General features: G+C 45.3%; 1 protein-coding gene across 3 annotated transcripts in view; it reads right to left on the bottom strand.

The window, feature by feature from the left end:
- faf (ubiquitin carboxyl-terminal hydrolase-like faf) overlaps nucleotides 1–19,221 on the bottom strand; it is a 482,217-nt gene that overhangs the window by 244,467 nt on the left and 218,529 nt on the right. For all 3 annotated transcript variants that reach the window (XM_075874530.1, XM_037429964.2, XM_075874549.1), the window contains one exon: nucleotides 8,671–8,792. In XM_075874530.1, the coding sequence (XP_075730645.1) occupies nucleotides 8,671–8,792 (122 nt within the window). The remainder of the gene's footprint in view (nucleotides 1–8,670; nucleotides 8,793–19,221) is intronic.

The raw sequence follows: 19,221 nt of genomic DNA, 5'->3' as shown, positions 1-19,221 counted from the left end.
CGTTCGTCGCTCAACAGGAGTCCGCAAAAGGTAAGCGAAGGACATCATTATTGGGATGATGGCCATTTACCAGAATCATCTGCAGTTGCCTTTTGAAGAAATAAAGTTTACCATCAATCCCAGTCTTAGGCACATGGAAGGCCCAAAACGTCTTGGTGGCTTTCAGCTGTCATCACCAGTAGCGAAAACAAAGTCGTCTACTCCGAAGGGCCTACCAGTGACCCTGTTGCCGTTGTTTAGTGCATGATCAATCCCTTTCAACTTGAAAGCAGCCGTGTAGGTTCCGTATCGCCCCATAATGTAACAAGATTACAGATACAACATACAAATCACGCCGCAACGCACACTTGCCCCTTCGGCTTGGCTTGTACTTAATTGAATTGAATGTCGATGCAATAATAGTACGCTCTGTGCTTAGGAGATGGCACCAGATGGCGCACGCTATCATCATCTGTGGCTGGAACGAGCAGGCAACATTATTGCGGCAATTTTCAGGAGTGCGATAATTACTCGAGGGAAAAAAAATCGTATTTTTGTCGGGCGATGAGGGGGGGAGGGGTGCGAAAATTATGCGAGCGCGAGGATTACGTGAGTAAATACGGTATACGCTGTAAGGTGGATGGGGGGATGACTGCCACTGTAGCTCAGTAGTAGAGCATCAAACACGTTATTTGAAGATCACTGGTTCGGATCCAGCCCACAGCAACTTTTCTTTCCCTCCACTTTTCTTTCTTCACATTTACATTACAATTACTTCTAATAACATCCCCAACACTTGTCTTGGCATCATTTTCTGCAAGTTCTCATTAATATGATGTCTAACAAAGAAAACAAGCACTTAAATTTACACTTTTTTATTCAATAAAGAAAGGTGTAAGTCGCGAATCAGCGTGAAATGAACAGTTGAGATGCCATTAGAATTTCATCGAAATTTTGGGCAAGCAATTTCTTACAAGGTAACACTCAAGAAAACTTCGTTAAAGTGGAAGTTATCTATCAATTGCAACTTTTTGAATAGTTTTCTCGATGGTAGACTTGGAAATGAAACTTCTTCATTGTGGCAGAAATTTCATTCAGAAACAACTGCTGGTGCCTAATGTCTCAGAACCATGATATGAATATGAGTGGGCTTGAGCGAACAGTGAATTTTAGGTTTGAAGCGAATAGAGATTTTGATTGAATAATTTTGATTGAATAATTTTGAATGGAATTCGAATAGTACATATATAGCATATTGTTATCAAGAAAAATAAGCATATTTGTCATGACCTAACTAACCAGCAGAGTATCTTTTTCTTTTTCATTTAAAACAAGGCCTGTGCGAATGTCTTCTTTTTTTCGTTGCTTCAAAAAAAGTGGAAACAACTTTGAATAGTACCAGGATATAACTTTTGATAGAATGCAAGTGCTAACCTATTGAGTATGTTACGTTTTAAAACTTGCTATGCTCGCCGCATGCAAGTCAGTACAACAAACTTTTTTACGTAAGAAGTTAATCGGTGTGAGTATATCTTTATTTACTCTTAAAGTGGGGCTTCGCGCCAATACGCATTCAAGATTCCACCTATGTGTTTTTACGGCTTAGCACCACTTCACTGCAGTTAAACCACCTTTGCAGGAGGTCAATACATCTATTCGTTCGTTTCAAATACTTAAATATTTTCAATATATTGAATTCAATTCAAAGCAAAATCAAGTACTGTATTATTCGTTCGAACATTCAAATATTCATGCAAGCATAATTATGACAGAAGCCCTAGTGAACGGCTTCAAAACTTTCGATCACCTGGGGTTGTTTAACGTGCACCTAAATCTAAGCACACGGGCCAGAAGCATAGCCGCCTCCATCGAAAATGCGGCCACCGCAAACGGGATTTGATCCCACGACCTGCGGGTCAGCAGTCGAGCACCATGAACACAATACCGCTGTGGCGGGTGTAAATTTTGTTCTATAATTGAACACGACTGAAGTAAATTGAATGATCCTTCATATAAAACTATTTATAAACACAATAACGATTCAACATCAATGCGCAGGACAATCTATAGCTACATCGAACGAAAAATATACAGTACTACCTTGGTGATATGAGCTCAGCTTTTCTGAAAAATATAGGTTTCACGAGCAGTCCAGGCAGCAACGAGGCTGAACGACAGCTAAATATTTACCTTGCTTTACGCAGAACGCTGGTGGTGGAAGCAGACAAGGTGTCTTCGGAAGCGATCAGCGCTACTAGGAATCAAGTGGGCGGAACCGGGAACAACGCCCCCTGAAATACCGTGACGTCACAGCTCTGCTATAAAACCACCGCTTCAGCGAGGATCAGCCGTCATTTCACGAGCAGTCCAGGCAGCAACGAGGCTGAACGACAGCTAAAAATTTACCTTGCTTTACGCAGGTACATGAACGACTTGTACTTTAGCTCCTTAGTTCCTGGACTGCTCAGTGAATGACGGGTGTTATGGGTGATAAGCCGCCCACTACTGTGAAGGAACTAGCTAAGGCCTTGTCAGATTTTTCTGCTAGAATTGATGCCAAACATGATGAGCTAAAAAAAGACATCACAAAGGCAAACTACAAACTCTTAGACAGTCTATCAACTTCATGAATGAGCACTTTGAGCAATTCAGGGTGGAACTTGGCGAAACAAAGAAAGAGCTTGCTGCGGTGCGAGCAGAAAACCATGCGATTAAAAGCGAAAACAGTCGCCTCGCCAAGGATATTAAGGAAATAAAACAGGAACTCACTGCTCAGCAAGAATACAGTAGACAGATTAACCTAGAAATAAAGGGAGTTCCTGTGATGGAGGGAGAAAACTTGGTCTCCACAATGCAACAGCTTGCCAGCTGCCTGAAAGTTGAAGTCAAAGAAACAGATATAGGCGTCGTGCACCGAGTGCCATCAAGGAACGCGTCAACACCTAACATCATAGTTAGGTTTCTTTCGAGAGCTGTGAAAGATAATGTTCTGAGGACTGCTAAGAAGCAACGACTTAACACGACAGCTTTAGGTTTTCAGGGCATCGCATCTCCAGTATACATAAATGAGCACTTGTGTCCGGCAAACAAGGAATTGCTAACAGCCGCTCTAAAAACAAAGCGGGAAAAAAAACTGGAAGTACACCTGGGTAACTGGTGGAAAGATTTTGATGCGGAAGGCGGATAATTCACGTGCGCTTCACGTCACATGTGCTGAGGATCTTTCCAAAGTTGTTTGAGGATTGCCAGCTTGTTTCTGTAAACCTGGAGTTTCCTATATTTTTAAATGGCGTTTTCTCTTTCTGAGGTTGAAAACATATGGCTGCAGCAGGATCATTTCGCAGTTTTACATTGTAATATTCGCAGCATAAAGAAGAACTTCGATCATCTGCTTTCGTACTTATCACAGCACTCGTTTAAATATGATGTCATCGCTATAACTGAAACTTGGCTTCGAGAAAGCAAATCAGTTCATCTACCCGGCTACGTCATGCTTTCGCAACCTAGAAACAGTGCTACACGAGGAGGGGGCGTGGCGCTATTTATCAAAGACTGTTTTAGTTTCGTTCACCTTAGCAATAGCTCATGCTGCAGTTCATCGGCAGAGACTCTTTTTATTCATCTTCAAAATGGTGTTATCATCGGTGTAATATATCGTCCACCGAATTCCAGTGTGGCTGACTTCATTACTGTGATGGAAAGTACCATGATACCCATTGTGGTCTCTAAAGCACCTTTTATTGTCTGCGGTGATATTAACATAGACGTGTCTGGAGATACATGTGATGATTACGTGTTTTTGCTACAATCAGTTAATCTGAGAAATGTTATTTCATCACCCACTCGCATAACAGACCACTCGGAATCGATTATTGATCACGTGTTGTGTAACGCTGACCTGGATGTATCGGCAGGCGTATACGCTGTTGCTATTGCGGATCACAATCCCACCTTTCTATTTTTACCCCAGAAACACATTTGTGCTCCTGACATACCTGCCATTAAACGAACAACACGTGTCGACTATAATTCCGTGCAAAAACTACTACAAGGTACGAATTTTGATGCCCTCTATGATGAAGACGTGGACGTCGAGTGTGATAACATTGTAAAATGCATTGTGGATGTCATTGAACGATCAACGCGTAGCTGTTCGCGCCGAAATTATGACCATGCCATATGTCCATGGATGAATAGAAATATACTTGAGGTTCTGAAGCTGAAAGATTTTTACTAAGACAAATGGAAAAATAACAGGAGCAATGAATACTACCATCAAAATTTTAAGCTTTACAGAAATAAGTCAGTAGCAATGATAAGAAAATCCAAGTGCTACTATACCAACCTAGTGAAAGAAAATGATGGTAACACGAAGAAGATATGGCAGATTGTTAAAGACGTCACTGGCATGGGTAGCAAAGAACGCATTATACCTGATAATCCAACTCGTGAAGTGGCCGACAACTTTAACGATTACTTTACTAATATTGGTCTCAGCCTTGCGAGGAATTTCCCTGCTCATATGCCGAATTTAAATGCACCCTGTACTGTTACCAATAATTTCGATCTATGTGATGTAACTGAGGATGACATCCGACAAGTAATTAATAAGTTACCAGGGAACAAGGCAGCTGGCCATGACGCCATATCATCAAGGATTTTAAAGGAGAATATTGATGTTTTGTGTGGTCCCTTATGCCATATATTTAATCATGCATTTTCCTCTAAAACTTATCCTAGTATACTTAAGACCGCCAAAGTAATACCAGTGTACAAATCTGGTGATCGGAATCTTCCGGACAGCTACAGACCAATATCTGTCCTGAGTAGTATTAACACTACGCTTGAAAAACTAATTTCGTCGCAATTAAGGCGCTTCCTGGGTGAACAGAATGTACTTTGTCCCCAGCAACACGGCTTTGTTGCAAACAGGTCCACTTCAACTGCTGTTTCGATGCTTACGCAATATATTAATTCCGCGCTACATGAAAACAACATAGCAATAGCAGTATTTTTAGACATACGAAAGGCATTTGATGCTATTAGTCATTCCATTTTACTGGAAAAAATGCATTCCTATGAGATAAAAGGTAACTCACTTGATTTTTTTTCTAGTTATTTATCGGCACGCAAACAAAAGGTAGTCATTGGTGACATCAAGTCATCTTACGGTTATATTAAATGCGGGGTGCCACAGGGTTCAGTTTTGGGCCCTATATTGTTCTCTCTTTATATTAATGATGTCGCACGATCCCTACAGAGGTCAAGGGCACTGATGTACGCGGACGACACTGTTTTAGTTTTCACAGGACACTCCTTAGCAGATTTACAAAATGACGCGATGACCGATTTATCGAACATTTCGGAATGGTTTGCCAGGAATCAGCTGACTGTTAACTGTACTAAAACAAAGTACATGGTGTTTCACTCTCGTAGGAAACATATTGACGCTGAATCTCTTAACCTAACAATAAACAACGCTCCTATTCAACAAGTTCCTTGTTTTAAATATTTAGGCGTCACTTTTGATGAACATTTACACTGGCATGAGCAAGTACAGAGTGTGTGCGCAAAGGTAGCCTATGGCTGCTATTCTCTAATAAAAGCTCGCCAATATTTTCCACAAGCTATACTTCGCACACTCTACTTTTCATTGTGCCATTGTCACATAGGTTACTGTCTGGAATCGTGGGGTGTGACGTACAACAGTTATCTAAAAACTCTTGAACGACTTCAAAAGCGTACACTGAAAATCATAAGCCAAGGTGAATCAGTAAGTAATATTTTCCAATCACAACGCATTCTCTCGGTTCCGATGTTGCGTGACTACAAAATTGCCGTTTCAGTAAATAACATAATTAATAGAAATTCAACTTTGCCTGCTGATCTTTTTTCAATTCCTAAACGCAATACGCGACATGCTTCGAATGGTAATTTCAATCTGCCCAAATGTTTTAATGTTTACGGAGAAAGACTGATACAGTTTAATGGAACAAAAATATGGAACACGGTCTCCCTAGAGATTAAAACGGCACGCAATTTCAGCATGGCATGTAAATCATTTTTTCTGTGGAGTTAAGACATGTAAGCATGTGTGTGTTTGATTCGATTTTCATTGTACATTTTAATAAGTGCCTATGTATAGAAACTAGCTGCAAGCTAATAAGTATGCATATCTGCAGGAAAAAATGTATTACTGTGTTATCTGTATCATATTATTGTTTTTTTTTGTTTTGTTTTTTGATGTTGTTACCTCAGAGCTGACCTGTACACTTTTTTATGTTTGCACATTGTATTGGACCGTCCACTAGCCACTTTAGGCTATCGGTCCAAATAGTTCCTGTAATTGCATATATCTATTCATGAAAAAATAAAGTTTCATTGATTGATTGATTGATAGGTTGATATGAATTTTAGTGACACGGTAATCAATAGTAACTACGCAGCTCTAAAGGCCTAATGCATCACTAGATTAAAGGAAATAAGTTCGTAAAGAGGTGCAAAGTGTTCAAACATTCCTCACGTTTGCTTACGACAATGGTGGAGCATACTTCCCAATTTAGTTTTCAGTAGGCCTGAAAGCAGAGCTAAAAGTGGGTTTGAAAATGAATTTGGCTGGTGTTCTGGCGACACAAAATCTTGAGTGATACGAATATTTTTGCTTTGCCTTGGCATTTGTACCGCCAATAATCTACTGTATAAAGATTCAACAAGCCCTTTTCAAATCCAACGGCAGTTAGCAGTACAACAGGCCACTCAAGTATTGCTAAAATTCACTGTTTTCAGAACAGTTACTAACGATCAGGAACAAAAGCAAATAAAAAAACATTGTCGAGAAAAAAAGCACAATTGCATGAATATTTGAGCCTACTTTTTATACGCACACGTAAACTCTCCTGTTCTGGCGTTTTCACTGTCACTAGTTTCCAAAAAAAACTGGCAGTGCCACGAGGCTACTCCAGGTTAAATGAAGATATTACCATCACTTGATTCTTCCACTTTTAAAAGCTTCTTACACCAACTTATATGCTCAGAGTATTAAAATTCTAAAAGAAACATATTTTACAGTTCATCACTTGCATTCTACCAAAGTATTAAATTTGGCTTTCATTTCCTTAAAACCAAAAGGAATGACATTTGCACATGTCTTGTTTAAACTAAGTAAATTATATACATATTGTGCAGGTTAGCTGGGTCATGACAAATACACTCATTTTTCTTTATAATATACGATATATACCATTTGAATTCAGTTAGAAACTATTCTACTAGATCACTATTAGCTTCAAACCTAAAATTTACTATTAGCACAAGCCTAGAAAAAAAGTAAAGAATCTGCCTGCAGTGATTCAGGAAGAGACGTTGCACGTTACCCCACATGCTCTGGCAATGCGCGGCCCTGCGCGATGGCGAGCCTCTCAGCACAGAAGCTGCCTGGATGACGGCAATTACCAGCTCGGACCGAGAGGTTCAAATCCGGGCTGTCCAGAGGGCCCGCAATTTGGCGGAGGGGCTCGCTCTTCCTGTCCCCACGTGGGTGCGGCCCGCAGCCGACCCTCCCTCTTGAGGGGAATCGGCTCCTCAGGACAATTTGTAAATAAAGTTCATTGACTGACTGACTGACTGCGTTAAGCTTCATGGTAAAAAACAAGCTGTAGCTCTTGCAGAGCTTAGAGGGCCCTGGAACGGTTCTGGCAGTTTTGTACAAACACATTGAGCTTGAAGACTAAGTCCCGAGGGTTATTTAGAGACCAATTTAAGTTCTCAGCATAAACTGTATAATCATTACAACCCTTTAAAGCTGAGAATCGCTGCAGATCGGTGCAGGCTGTTGAGGCTCGGCCAAATGCATTTTCAACCACCCATTGACATGCTTTGGCAACTTGACGAGGCCAGAGCACGTCAACAGCCTGTCATAGGCCGTAGAAGGCGGGAAGTAAAATTGGCTGGTAGGGTGGTAGCACCTGTCGGAGCAGATATGAACCACTCCAAGATCTTCGTCTCTGTTGCCAGACAGCATGCCTGCTGCCGGGCGCACTATGTGATGGCCTTTGAGACTGTGCACACTCTGTCAGCGTGACATCTTAGGCATATAGATTGGTAAAAGCTCAAATCGTCGAGCGTGCTCACGAGAGCTCTGCGGTCGCCAGCGATGCCAGCGTGCCTCATCAGTTGAGGAGGCCAGGCAGAAGTGAGAAAAAGGATATGATATAGTTGTGCTTAGCGGCTTTGGTACATGGCGTGTCACTAAACTTGTGGTGCGAATGGTTTGACGATGCTCTAGCCTGAACGCTGACAAAACTTAAAAAAAACTGTTTCAGGGTTCTTTTAAGAAACTTGCACCAAACAAAATGGGCGAGGCTTGTTTTGAGAAAATGAATAACAGAAAAAAGCTTATTTTAAGCAAATATAAACAACACAAGGTATTGAAATATTTACGTTGGGCGATTAGTAGTCAATAGAAATATAACCTGTGAGCATATTGCTCATTAATGTCACTCGGAAGCAGCATACGTCACTCAGAAGAGCATTTTTTCAGCCAGTATAAATCTTGGTGACATAAATTGCTGTGGTCTGAATAAACAGCTTCGTGGCTGTGATGTGAGAAACTTGCATAGCAGTAGTGGCAATGCCTGTAGGTTACACAAACACCATGATGATGATGATGATGCTGTGTCATGCATGACAGACCTCGAGGTGGTAGAGCAGCTCAGTCGGTGACAAGGTCTGCAGCAGGGCCTCCAAGGCAGCCCCTGACGGATCACCCTCTCCTCGTTCACACAGCTCACGCAGCCGCTCCACAGTCTGCACATCTGCACACAGAAATCACTTCATTTGGCTGTGCTTATCAGGACCAAGAAGCATAAAGTGATGCCAAAACCCTGCTTTTGCTGTTCCACCAGACCAGGCTGTTAAACAAGCTTTATATTTACAAATACTACCCAGATGGCATAACAGCATGTGACGAAAAAATGCCCAACTTGTAGGAGTTGGGGAACTGGTTTTCTTCCCATGACAAAACATCCGCTCCCGGGGAATAAAAAAACAAACGCAATGCCCTTGCGTCGTGCTTCCCACTTCCCAAACTTTGTGCTGTGTGACGGTTTGCTCAAATGATGAAAATTAAAAAACCATCATTTCATCACGTAAATGAATGGAAGGGGAAAGGTTTTCAGCCATCAGGATAGATGAGTTTGAAAAATGTTCCGTAGCACGGGATCATAGCGCAATGGAGTGTACTTTCAACGTAATAAGGTTGTTTTGCAAGAAAACAAAAACAAGCTTAGTTATATATGCATAGATTTTAAAAAGAATCCCTGTGTCTTGTGGGTACCCCCTGGTGTTTCGTAAAAAATAACATTGCAAAAAAACTATATGTGCAGAGGTGCACTATGCAGCGCAACTTATCAGGTGATAGCGATGCTCATACTCCCACACCCTCTCATCATTGTTGGCCTCGATAAAGTACAAAGCACAGCCTTCACTTCTGTTGCACAATGATAGAATGACTGAAGCCATGCAAATAGCAAAATTTTGAGTGCAAAGCAAATTTGAATGTTGAAGTCTGAGTTTTTATCGAATTGAATAACGTTCAAATATTTCACAAATATTTTTCAAATACGTTAAAGCAAAATTACAGTGCAGAAAAAAAAGTTAAGAGAGGATTCCTAAGCATATTCTTATGAGACAGCACCATGAAATGGTTTCTTTTCACTAGTTTGATAAAGTGCTGACAGGGTAGTATTTCATAGATGTTTTATCAAAAATGAGGCAACGCAATGGCCAAATTGTATTTATGCACATGATTTGATGCAGCCAGAGTGTTGCCGACAACACATTACAACACGTGAAAGGCAAAGATGCCATTTCCTCAGCATCTCCTCCTATTGCAACTTCTGTGGAAGCCCAACTGATGTGGCAGACAAGGTGGTGCTCCGTTCCAGTTAGGAGTTCGAAATCTGCCTCGTAGATATCAACATACACCAAAATCTGAAAATTCGGATGCTAAAATACTTTGGCTTCCGATTTTTTCGAACTTCTGACCCAAATTTCAGGTCCAAAACAGCATTAATTCAGCCCCAACCTCTGCCATATTTATTCTCTTCATGTTGGAACCAGCCTTTTTTTGAGTCAATACATCAGCGACCGTAGCAGAGCCAGAAAGGCAGCTTTGCTGCAGTACGGAAATGTGACGAGGTGAAGAACATTAAAAATCTGAAAGGATTACTTTTAATCTGATGTTGAATGTATTTGTCTCAAGGAAATTCGAACAGTTGAAATAGTGAAATCCCATTGTGAATCTAGTCGAACAGCAAATACAATTACAAAAATATTCAAAATTTTGAATATTCCCCTAGGAATGACCTATAGCCCAATTATGGAATAAACTACGTATGCCAGCTGACTTGGCATGAGGTCCAACTGTGAATACAATCGAACTCCATTACAATGAAACCCTACCTCAACGAAATTCCCGCTACAACGATAAGTTCTCTGGTCCTTGTCAGCAGTCCATAGAAGTCGATGCATAAGTATACTTGCCACAACGAACTTTTTTTCTTCTACCATTCTGGTTCAACAAAAACAGTGCGATTCCCGGCCCAGATATTTAATGCCGTGCAGTAAACAAAATCTTACAATCTTGAACATTTTACTGCCCTTTAAAACAAAAAAAGTATGTCTACAAAGTCTGAATAGCATGTTGGCACCAGAAGAAACTGCAACCATTTACTGAGCATGGGGGGCTGCCTTTGCTTGACAGCCACGACAATGAAACTGCCCTGCTTTTCTCCTTGGTTTTGTTTTTAGCCGCAGACAATCCAAAGCTGAAGCTCAGCTAGTTGTCACCGCTTCTGCTGGGTGCAATCGCCAACGATGCCTTTACCCATGCGAATGCTTTTCCTTTTTTTTTTTGCGCATAGCCAGTGTGGTCACTGGTCAGAGCGACAGTTCGTCCAAGCTATCAACAAAATCAGCCAGCCGCGGCAAGTTAATAAGAATTGCATAAAATAAGGCATTAGCCCACAATACCATGCCTACATCTCGGCATTGTAGGATACCTTGTTGACGGCGGATAGTCCCTAGTGTTAGTGTTCAGTGTACCTGCTTGATTCGTTCATAAAAACAGTTGTTTCAGTGTACTTTTCAAAATGTTGTCGCTATGCATATGTGAGAAACGTCTCGTGACGCTACTCAGAAGAAAGCAGCCGACACTTTTTGAATTTGGGGAATCAAGGTTTCTTTGTTTTGCTAGCTCAGGTCAGGTGTATATATATATATATATATATTGTTACGAGGAGTAATTTATTTATTAAAACTATATACGATGGACCGTGCTCGGCGAACAAGATGGCGACAGTTCATCAACAACCAGCAAGCGATGTCGTCTTTCTCTTTCATGCAGCAAGGCTGTGCCGGCTGTTGTGTATCATAACCCCCTGTCGGTAGAAGCACGGCCTCGGTGCTTGAGCTCCTCGGATGCGGTAGGAGGAGGGTGATAAGGCTTGACTCAAGCTATGTGCACGATGTCGCTCGAAGGTGACGATGGTGATGTTGGATCGGCTGGAACAATCTCGTATGTAATGTCAGTCACCTGGCGAATGATGCGGTATGGTCCAGTGTAGCGTGACAGCAGTTTTTCAGAAAGACTTACACGTCGAGTGGGGGACCAGAGAAGGACAAGGGAACCCGGTGAAAAGTGCACGTTTCGATGATGGGAATCGTAGAGCTGTCTTTGGTGCTCCTGTGAGGCCTGCAGACGGCTGCGGGCAGGTTGGCGTGCGTGGTCGGCTCGCGCGATGGCTTCACCGGCATACTCAGTGACCGAGGGCAGCAAGGTGTCAAAGAGTAGGGCGGGTTCTCGGCCGTATAGAAAATAGAATGGCGAACAGCCGACAGTGTCGTGACATGACAAATTATATGCGAATGTCACAAATGGCAAATGAACGTCCCAGTCCTGGTGGTCGGCCGCTACGTATTTAGAAAGCATGTCGGTTATGGCGCGGTTGAGGGGCTCCATTAGATCGTTCGTTTGCGGATGGTACGAAGTGGCAAACTTGTGCTTGGCAGAGCAAGAGTGCAGGATTTCATCAACGACAGCTGATAGGAAGCTCCGGCCCTGGTCAGTGAGAAGTTGGCATGGAGCTCTGCGTACTAATATAATGTCATAAACCAGGAAGTCCGCCACATCGGTTGCGCAACTCGTCGGAAGTGCTCGTGTGATAGCGCACCGTGTTGCATAGTCAGTGGCGACAGCAATCCATTTGTTGCCTGAGCTGGAGATCAGGAATGGGCCAAGCAGGTTGAGGCCAACTCGAAAAAAAGGTTCAGTGGTAATGTCGATTGGCTGAGTGAGTGAGTGAAACAACTTTATTGACGATCCGGCATAAAGGGGGAAGGGGTAGGAGGATTAAAGCGAGACACTAGCGTGCTCGAACGTCCCAGAGCGGCAACCTACTCGCGTCAAACCCGTGGGGGCGCCGCTTTCGGCCACTGGCGTTCCAGGATGCTAAGCACGTGCTGGACCACGTCTCTTTGGTTGCCTGGCTCTCGGCTGATGATTTTGCTGCTTATGGCAGTTGGCATTACTTCTTGGTTACCCGGCGGTGGTGCACAGTCCCAGAGGAGGTGTCTCTGGGTGGCTCGCGCCTTCTTGCAGTGTTGGCATACATCAGTAGTGTAAACCTCCGGGCAAACGTGCTTTGCCCAGACAGGGGTCCATATGGCTTGTACTTGCAACTGCTGTAGTGTGGCTGCTTCTCTGCGTTGTAGGTCTCGATGAGGCGGTGGGTAGAGGCGTCTGCTCGTTCTGTACCACTGCAGAACGTCAGCGTAGGTTGTGATAAAATACTCTCCGTCTTCGGCATCGGGTCATTGCGGCTCCGAGGAATGCGTTGACACAGACCCGCAGCTAGTTAGCGCGTGTGCCTCCGTATCTGCCTCCTCGTTGCGGTTCGGGCCCACGTCCAGCTCCCCGGCGTGCGCAGAGAACCACTTGACGGTAATGTTGGTTTCCGGTTTTGCTATAGTTGAACATACTCTTGCAGTGGTTCCATGGACGTTGTTTGTAGCAAAGTTGACTATTGCCGTCTTCGAGTCGCTGAGGACCGTGCGGCAATCCGGGATCGCTAGTGCCAGTGCGATTGCAAACTCCTCGGCTTGCGTGGGCGACTTGCACCGTATGCTTCCCGACGTTGTGAGTACTCCAGTGTCTGCTGCGATGACTGCTGCTGCCTACGTGCTTGGCCGGTGGGGATACTTCGCCACGTCCACGTAGTATGCGCGCGGATCGTTGGCGTGACCTTTTGTGAGGGCCGTGGCTGTCGCCGTTCTTCTTTCTTGGTGTACTTGCGGATGCATGTGCTTCGGTAAGGGTGGAACCCTCAGTCTTTGGAGAACGTCCCGGGGTAGCTGCTTTGGTACCTCCAGAGTCGTCGCTGGCGCGTTGATTCCGATGCGTTGTAGTATCGTTCTTCCCGTCCTGGTCTGGGACAGGCAGTGATACTGCGCCGTTCTCTGGGCTTCTGCGATTTCTTCCAGCGTGTTGTGAACGCCCAACGCGAGCATGCGCTCCGTGTTGGTGTGGGGGTATAGGCCCAGGGCCGTCTTGTACGCCTTTCTGATCATCGCGTCAATCTTGATCTTCTCCGCCGCTTTCCAATTGTGGAACGACGCTACGTAAGACATGTGGCTGACTGCAAACGACTGGGTGAGTCGTAGTAGACTGTCTTCTCGCATGCCCTGGTACCGCGTGGCCACCTTCTTGAGTAGGCGGGTGGCTAGCGAGAGCTTTGCGTGGAGCTTCTGTACCGTCACGTTGTTGCGGTTCAAGTCCTGGAGGTGCAGCCCCAAAACTCTGAGCGTCTGCACGTGCGGTATCGGCGTTCCGTCTTGGGTTACCACGTTGATGTTCTGCGTTGTCGGGCGTCGCGCACTTCGCAGTGAGATCACTAGCAGTTCCGACTTGGTTGGTGAACATTTGAGTCCGGTGGGTCGTAAGTGTTCTACGGCAGTGACGGTTTCTTGGAGGGCTGCCTCGATCTGGCTGTCGCTTCCTCCCGTTGACCACAGCGTCATGTCGTCCGCGTAGATCGTATACTTGATGTTTCTAACGCGTTCCAATCTTCCTGCAACGCCTATCATGACAAGGTTGAACAACAGAGCTCGGTGATCTCTGTTGTTCAACCTTTTCAATCAATCAATCAATCAATGTTTCTTTATTAGCATCAGAAGTGTACATTGTGAGTAAGTATGCAGGAGGAGGTCCCAAGGTAGTAAACCGCAGGCGGGACCTCCTTGTCATGATAGGCGTTTCAAGAAGATTGGAACGCGTTAGAAACATCGATTGGCTGAAAGAATCCAGCTGGTAGGGAGGATGGCTTTTTGCAGCGCTGGCAGGGCTCCCAAGCGGCAACATAGCGTCGAACAAAACGGGCAAGACCTGGCCAAAAGAAATGACGTCGTACACGGTCGTATGTGCGAGAGACGACCAAGTGGCCCACCAAAGGAGCGTCATGAAGTTGGTTGAGGACAGTCGCACGAAGATGTGCTGGTATGACAGGGAGTAAGTCATGGTCATATGAATCGAGGTTGCGGCGATACAGGATCCCGTCTTTGACCAGGAACATTTGTAGAGATGCATCGCGAGGCATTGACTCAGGCTTGTCAATGATGGTTCGTAAGGAAGCATCCCAGAGTTGTTCGTGGCCAAGGTTGAGTAGCTGCGTCACAGATGGAAGGTCTGGAAAGGTGTCAGTATGGGCAGCTTCTTCTACAGGGTAGCGTGATAAACAATCCGCATCCTGATGCAACCGCCCTGTTTTGTACGTTACGGTGAACGTGTATTCTTGTAAACGTAGAAACCATAGAGTGAGGCGTCCTGTGGGATCCTTGAGTGAGGCCAGCCAGCAGAGCGCGTGGTGATCGGTGACTACTCGGAATGAACGCCCGTACAAGTATGGGCGAAACTTGGCGACTGCCCACACAAGAGCGAGACACTCACGCTCCGTGATTGTATAATTGGGCTCGGCGGTAGATAGCAGTCGGCTTGCATATGCTATAACACGGTCATGTCCGCGTTGGTGTTTCAATAGCATTGCTCCTATGCCGTGCCCACTAGCGTCAGTGTGAACCTCGGTTGAAGCGGATGGATCGAAATAAGCTAAAATCGGCGGTGTTGTAAGGAGGGACGTGAGCTGGGAAAAAGATGAGGCTTCATCAGCACCCCAGAAAAACGAGGCGCCCTTCTTCAGGAGGTTCGTAAGTGGGCGTGCAATGATCACGAAGACCTTAATAAAGCGTCGTAAATAGGAGCACAAGCCCACAAAACTGCAAACGTCCTTTGTTGACTTCGGAACAGGAAAGTCCGTGACTGCGCGAATTTTCTCGTGATCCGGGCAGACTCCTGCGGCATCGACGAGGTGGCTAAGTACGGTTATTTGACGACGAGCGAAGCGGCATTTTGAAGAGTTCAATTAAAGTCCAGATCTACGAAAAACTTCAAGAATCGCAGATAAACGATCGAGATGGGAGTCGAATGTAGGCGAGAAAACCATAACGTCGTATAAATAACATAAGCAGGAGGACCATTTAAACCCTTGGAGCAATGAGTCCATCATTTTTTTCGAATGTGGCCGGTGCATTACAGAGACCGAAGGGCATAACTTTGAAGTGATAAAGACCGTCAGGAGTGACAAATGCGGTCTTCTCATGGTCCATCTCGTCTACAGCGATCTGCCAATAGCCAGAAGAAAGTCAATAGTGGAAAAATACGTAGCACCGTAAAGACTGTCTAAGGCATTGTCAATTCTAGGCAACGAGTAAACATCTTTCTTCGTAATTTTGTTGAGATGCCGATAATCTACACAAAAGCACCAGGTTCCATCTTTCTTTCTGATCAGGAGCACAGGAGATGCCCAGGGGCTACACGAGGACTCGATTATGTCTTTTGCAAGCATATTTTCGACTTCCTGTTGTATGACTGTATGCTCGGACGCGGAAACACGGTATGGACGGCGATGAATGGGACTCATGTCACCAGTATTGATGCGATGAGTAACAACACTCGTTCGGCTTACGGCCGTGCTGGCGAAGTCGAAAATGTCACTAGACTCCAAGACGTGACGGAGGGCTTCCGCTTGATCAGGAGCGAGGTCTGATGGTACCATCTGGTCAACGTCGACGCCAAATGAACGTGGTAGGGTTCGGTCATGGTCTGAGGTGCAGCAATCATCCACTCTGAAGGGCTCAACCGTATGGTCTTGTAGAGCAGTAATTTCGGTCAGGGAGACACCTTGGGGAAGAATTTGGGCAGTGAGGGCAAAATTTACAATAGGAAGGCATGTGCGGTTTTCAACAATTGTCAAAATGAAGCGCGAAACAGCGACGCCATGCGTAAGCATCACGGCATGAATTGGTACCACCATGTAATCCCCGTCAGGTACAGGTGTGTAACAGAGTTCGGCGGAAGTACGAAATCAATGCAGCAAAGACTGCTTTGGGGTGGGTTGGTCGGATCAGAAAGTAGAGGCATCTCAAGGTCAAGACAGCCGGCTGAACAATCTATAAGGGCTGAGTGAGCGGTTAGAAAATCTATACCCAGAATTATATCGTGAGGGCAATTTTCTATAACGGTGAAAAGAACAGCAGTGCTTTTATCGGCAATAGTCACACGGGCAGAGCATATGCCAATAATGGCGGCAGTTCCCCCGTCGGCGACTTGAACGGCTCGGTTCAAGGCGGGTGTGATAACTTTCTTTAGGCGACGACAAAGAGCAGCACTCATTATCGATCAACGCGCGCACAGTACAGTATCAATCAACGCGCGCACAGGTCAGTGGGCATGGGAGCAGCCACTGCGAAAGCATGGCTAACATGTTGATCTTCTTCGCCCCTCAGGTTGTTTTGACCTTGTCAGCTTCTCTGCTGATTGCAACACCCTGCCCTGCCTCGTGCCTGTTTTTCGATGCCGACGCCGAAACGGTACCAGCCTTCCCGGACAATTCTGCGCGCGCAATCATCGAGGCATCGTCATTGCCCTTCACTTCTGCGCACAAGTGCACCGACTCCACAGCGACCCCTGGACCCAAAGACTACTTAAGGCTCCGGAAATCCTTCCCCGCTTTCAGTGGGCATGGGAGCAGCCACTGCGAAAGCATGGCTAACATGTTGGTCTTCTTCGCCCCTCAGGTTGTTTTGACCTTGTCAGCTTCTCTGCTGATTGCAACACCCTGCCCTGCCTCGTGCCTGTTTTTCGGTGCCGACGCCGATACGGTACCAGCCTTCCCGGACAATTCTGCGCGCGCAATCATCGAGGCATCGTCATTGCCCTTCACTTCTGCGCACAAGTGCACCGACTCCACAGCGACCCCTGGACCCAAAGACTACTTAAGGCTCCGGAAATCCTTCCCCGCTTTCAGTGGGCATGGGAGCAGCCACTGCGAAAGCATGGCTAACATGTTGGTCTTCTTCGCCCCTCAGGTTGTTTTGACCTTGTCAGCTTCTCTGCTGATTGCAACACCCTGCCCTGCCTCGTGCCTGTTTTTCGGTGCCGACGCCGATACGGTACCAGCCTTCCCGGACAATTCTGCGTGCGCAATCATCGAGGCATCGTCATTGCCCTTCACTTCTGCGCACAAGTGCACCGACTCCACAGCGACCCCTGGACCCAAAGACTACTTAAGGCTCCGGAAATCCTTCCCCGCTTTCAGTGGGCATGGGAGCAGCCACTGCGAAAGCATGGCTAACATGTTGATCTTCTTCGCCCCTCAGGTGTGTACGTATACTCCACTGCATGCTACAAAAAGTGACAATCGTTTCTTAGTCGTGCTCCCATGCCCACGTGAGCTGTGTATTATCTTGAATGAATGCTTAGATGTGAGTTTGCTGTTGCTTTGTTCAGGCGACGTAGAAACTAACCCTGGCCCCCCTACTCTTCGCAGTTCCAGCGCAGACATAGGTGAAGAACAAACTCCTGTACATAGTGCCGCCATACTTGAAATACTCAAAGGTATCAACGAACGAACAATTAATCTAACTGAGAGCCAAGCCAATCTAACCACGGATGTTAAAGCAATAAAAGATAACCAGGAGACTATAAAAACTAGTCTCTCAGATATATTCACCCGCCTTGAAACCTTGGAGCATGAATCGAAAACCCTAAATGCACTCCAGGAAGATATCGTGTCAATTAGGAGCTCCACCGCCCATCTGACATCCCAACAAGAGATGTTACAGACGCGGTTGGATGACTTAGAGGATCGGTCCAGACGAAATAACGTCGTTATTCATGGTATATCAGATTCGAAAGAAACGTGGAACGATACGGAGAAGAAAGCACTTGCCACGTTACACTCCGCGCTTGGCGTCGAAATACCCCCCTCAGAGGTCGAAAGAGCTCACCGTATAGGGACGCTATCTACATCCAAACCCCGCCCCATTATAATGAAATTTTGCTCCTTTAAAACCCGAGATAAGGTATTATCAGCGTGTACTAAACTTAAAAAATCCGGTATTTCGGTATCCGAAGACTTTTCGCCTGCGACTCGTGAGGTACGAAAGAAACTGTCTGAATTCGCTAAGGGTCTACCTGGATCCCCGAAATACAAATTGCGCTACACGAAACTGTATGTCAACCAACAATAATACGTATATGACTCTTTAACCGATACTGTAACAGAAACGAGTAACTTTCCCCACCCTGAAACGCATCAACGCAAAGCATCACAAAACAACGGCCTAGACGCTACGCAAACAGCAAACCTAGAGACACGATAGGAAGACGCGAGGGGATGTGGGCGATTGCCGCCCCCGTCACGCTTATCTGTACTTCTTGCGAACGTCAGGAGTGTGCTTAATAAACTTGACTCTCTTAACTCTATCGTAGACACGTGCAGACCTAATGTTATCGCGTTAACCGAAACTTGGCTGAATAATAATATTAGGAACACGGAAATTTTTTACGATGCGTCCCGCTAACCAATTTACCGTTGTGACCGTACCCTTCGCCAAGGTGGTGGCGTTATGCTTGCCGTTTTGAATGCACCCGATTCTTACCAGGTTGCTGTTGAAACCGATATTGAAATTATCTTATCGTGCGTGGAGGTGGCGCACCAGAAATTAATTTTTGCGGCATGTTATCGCCCCCCTATCGCCCCGCCAACTTTTACTGCCTCCTTACACGATGTTCTTAATACCGTAGTAACTCGCCTGCCAAACGCCCCGATTTTCTTATTAGGTGACTTT

Source organism: Rhipicephalus microplus, chromosome 1, assembly GCF_043290135.1.
Source record: "Rhipicephalus microplus isolate Deutch F79 chromosome 1, USDA_Rmic, whole genome shotgun sequence".
Classification (NCBI taxonomy): domain Eukaryota; kingdom Metazoa; phylum Arthropoda; class Arachnida; order Ixodida; family Ixodidae; genus Rhipicephalus; species Rhipicephalus microplus.
This window is presented reverse-complemented; position numbering and strand designations above follow the sequence as displayed.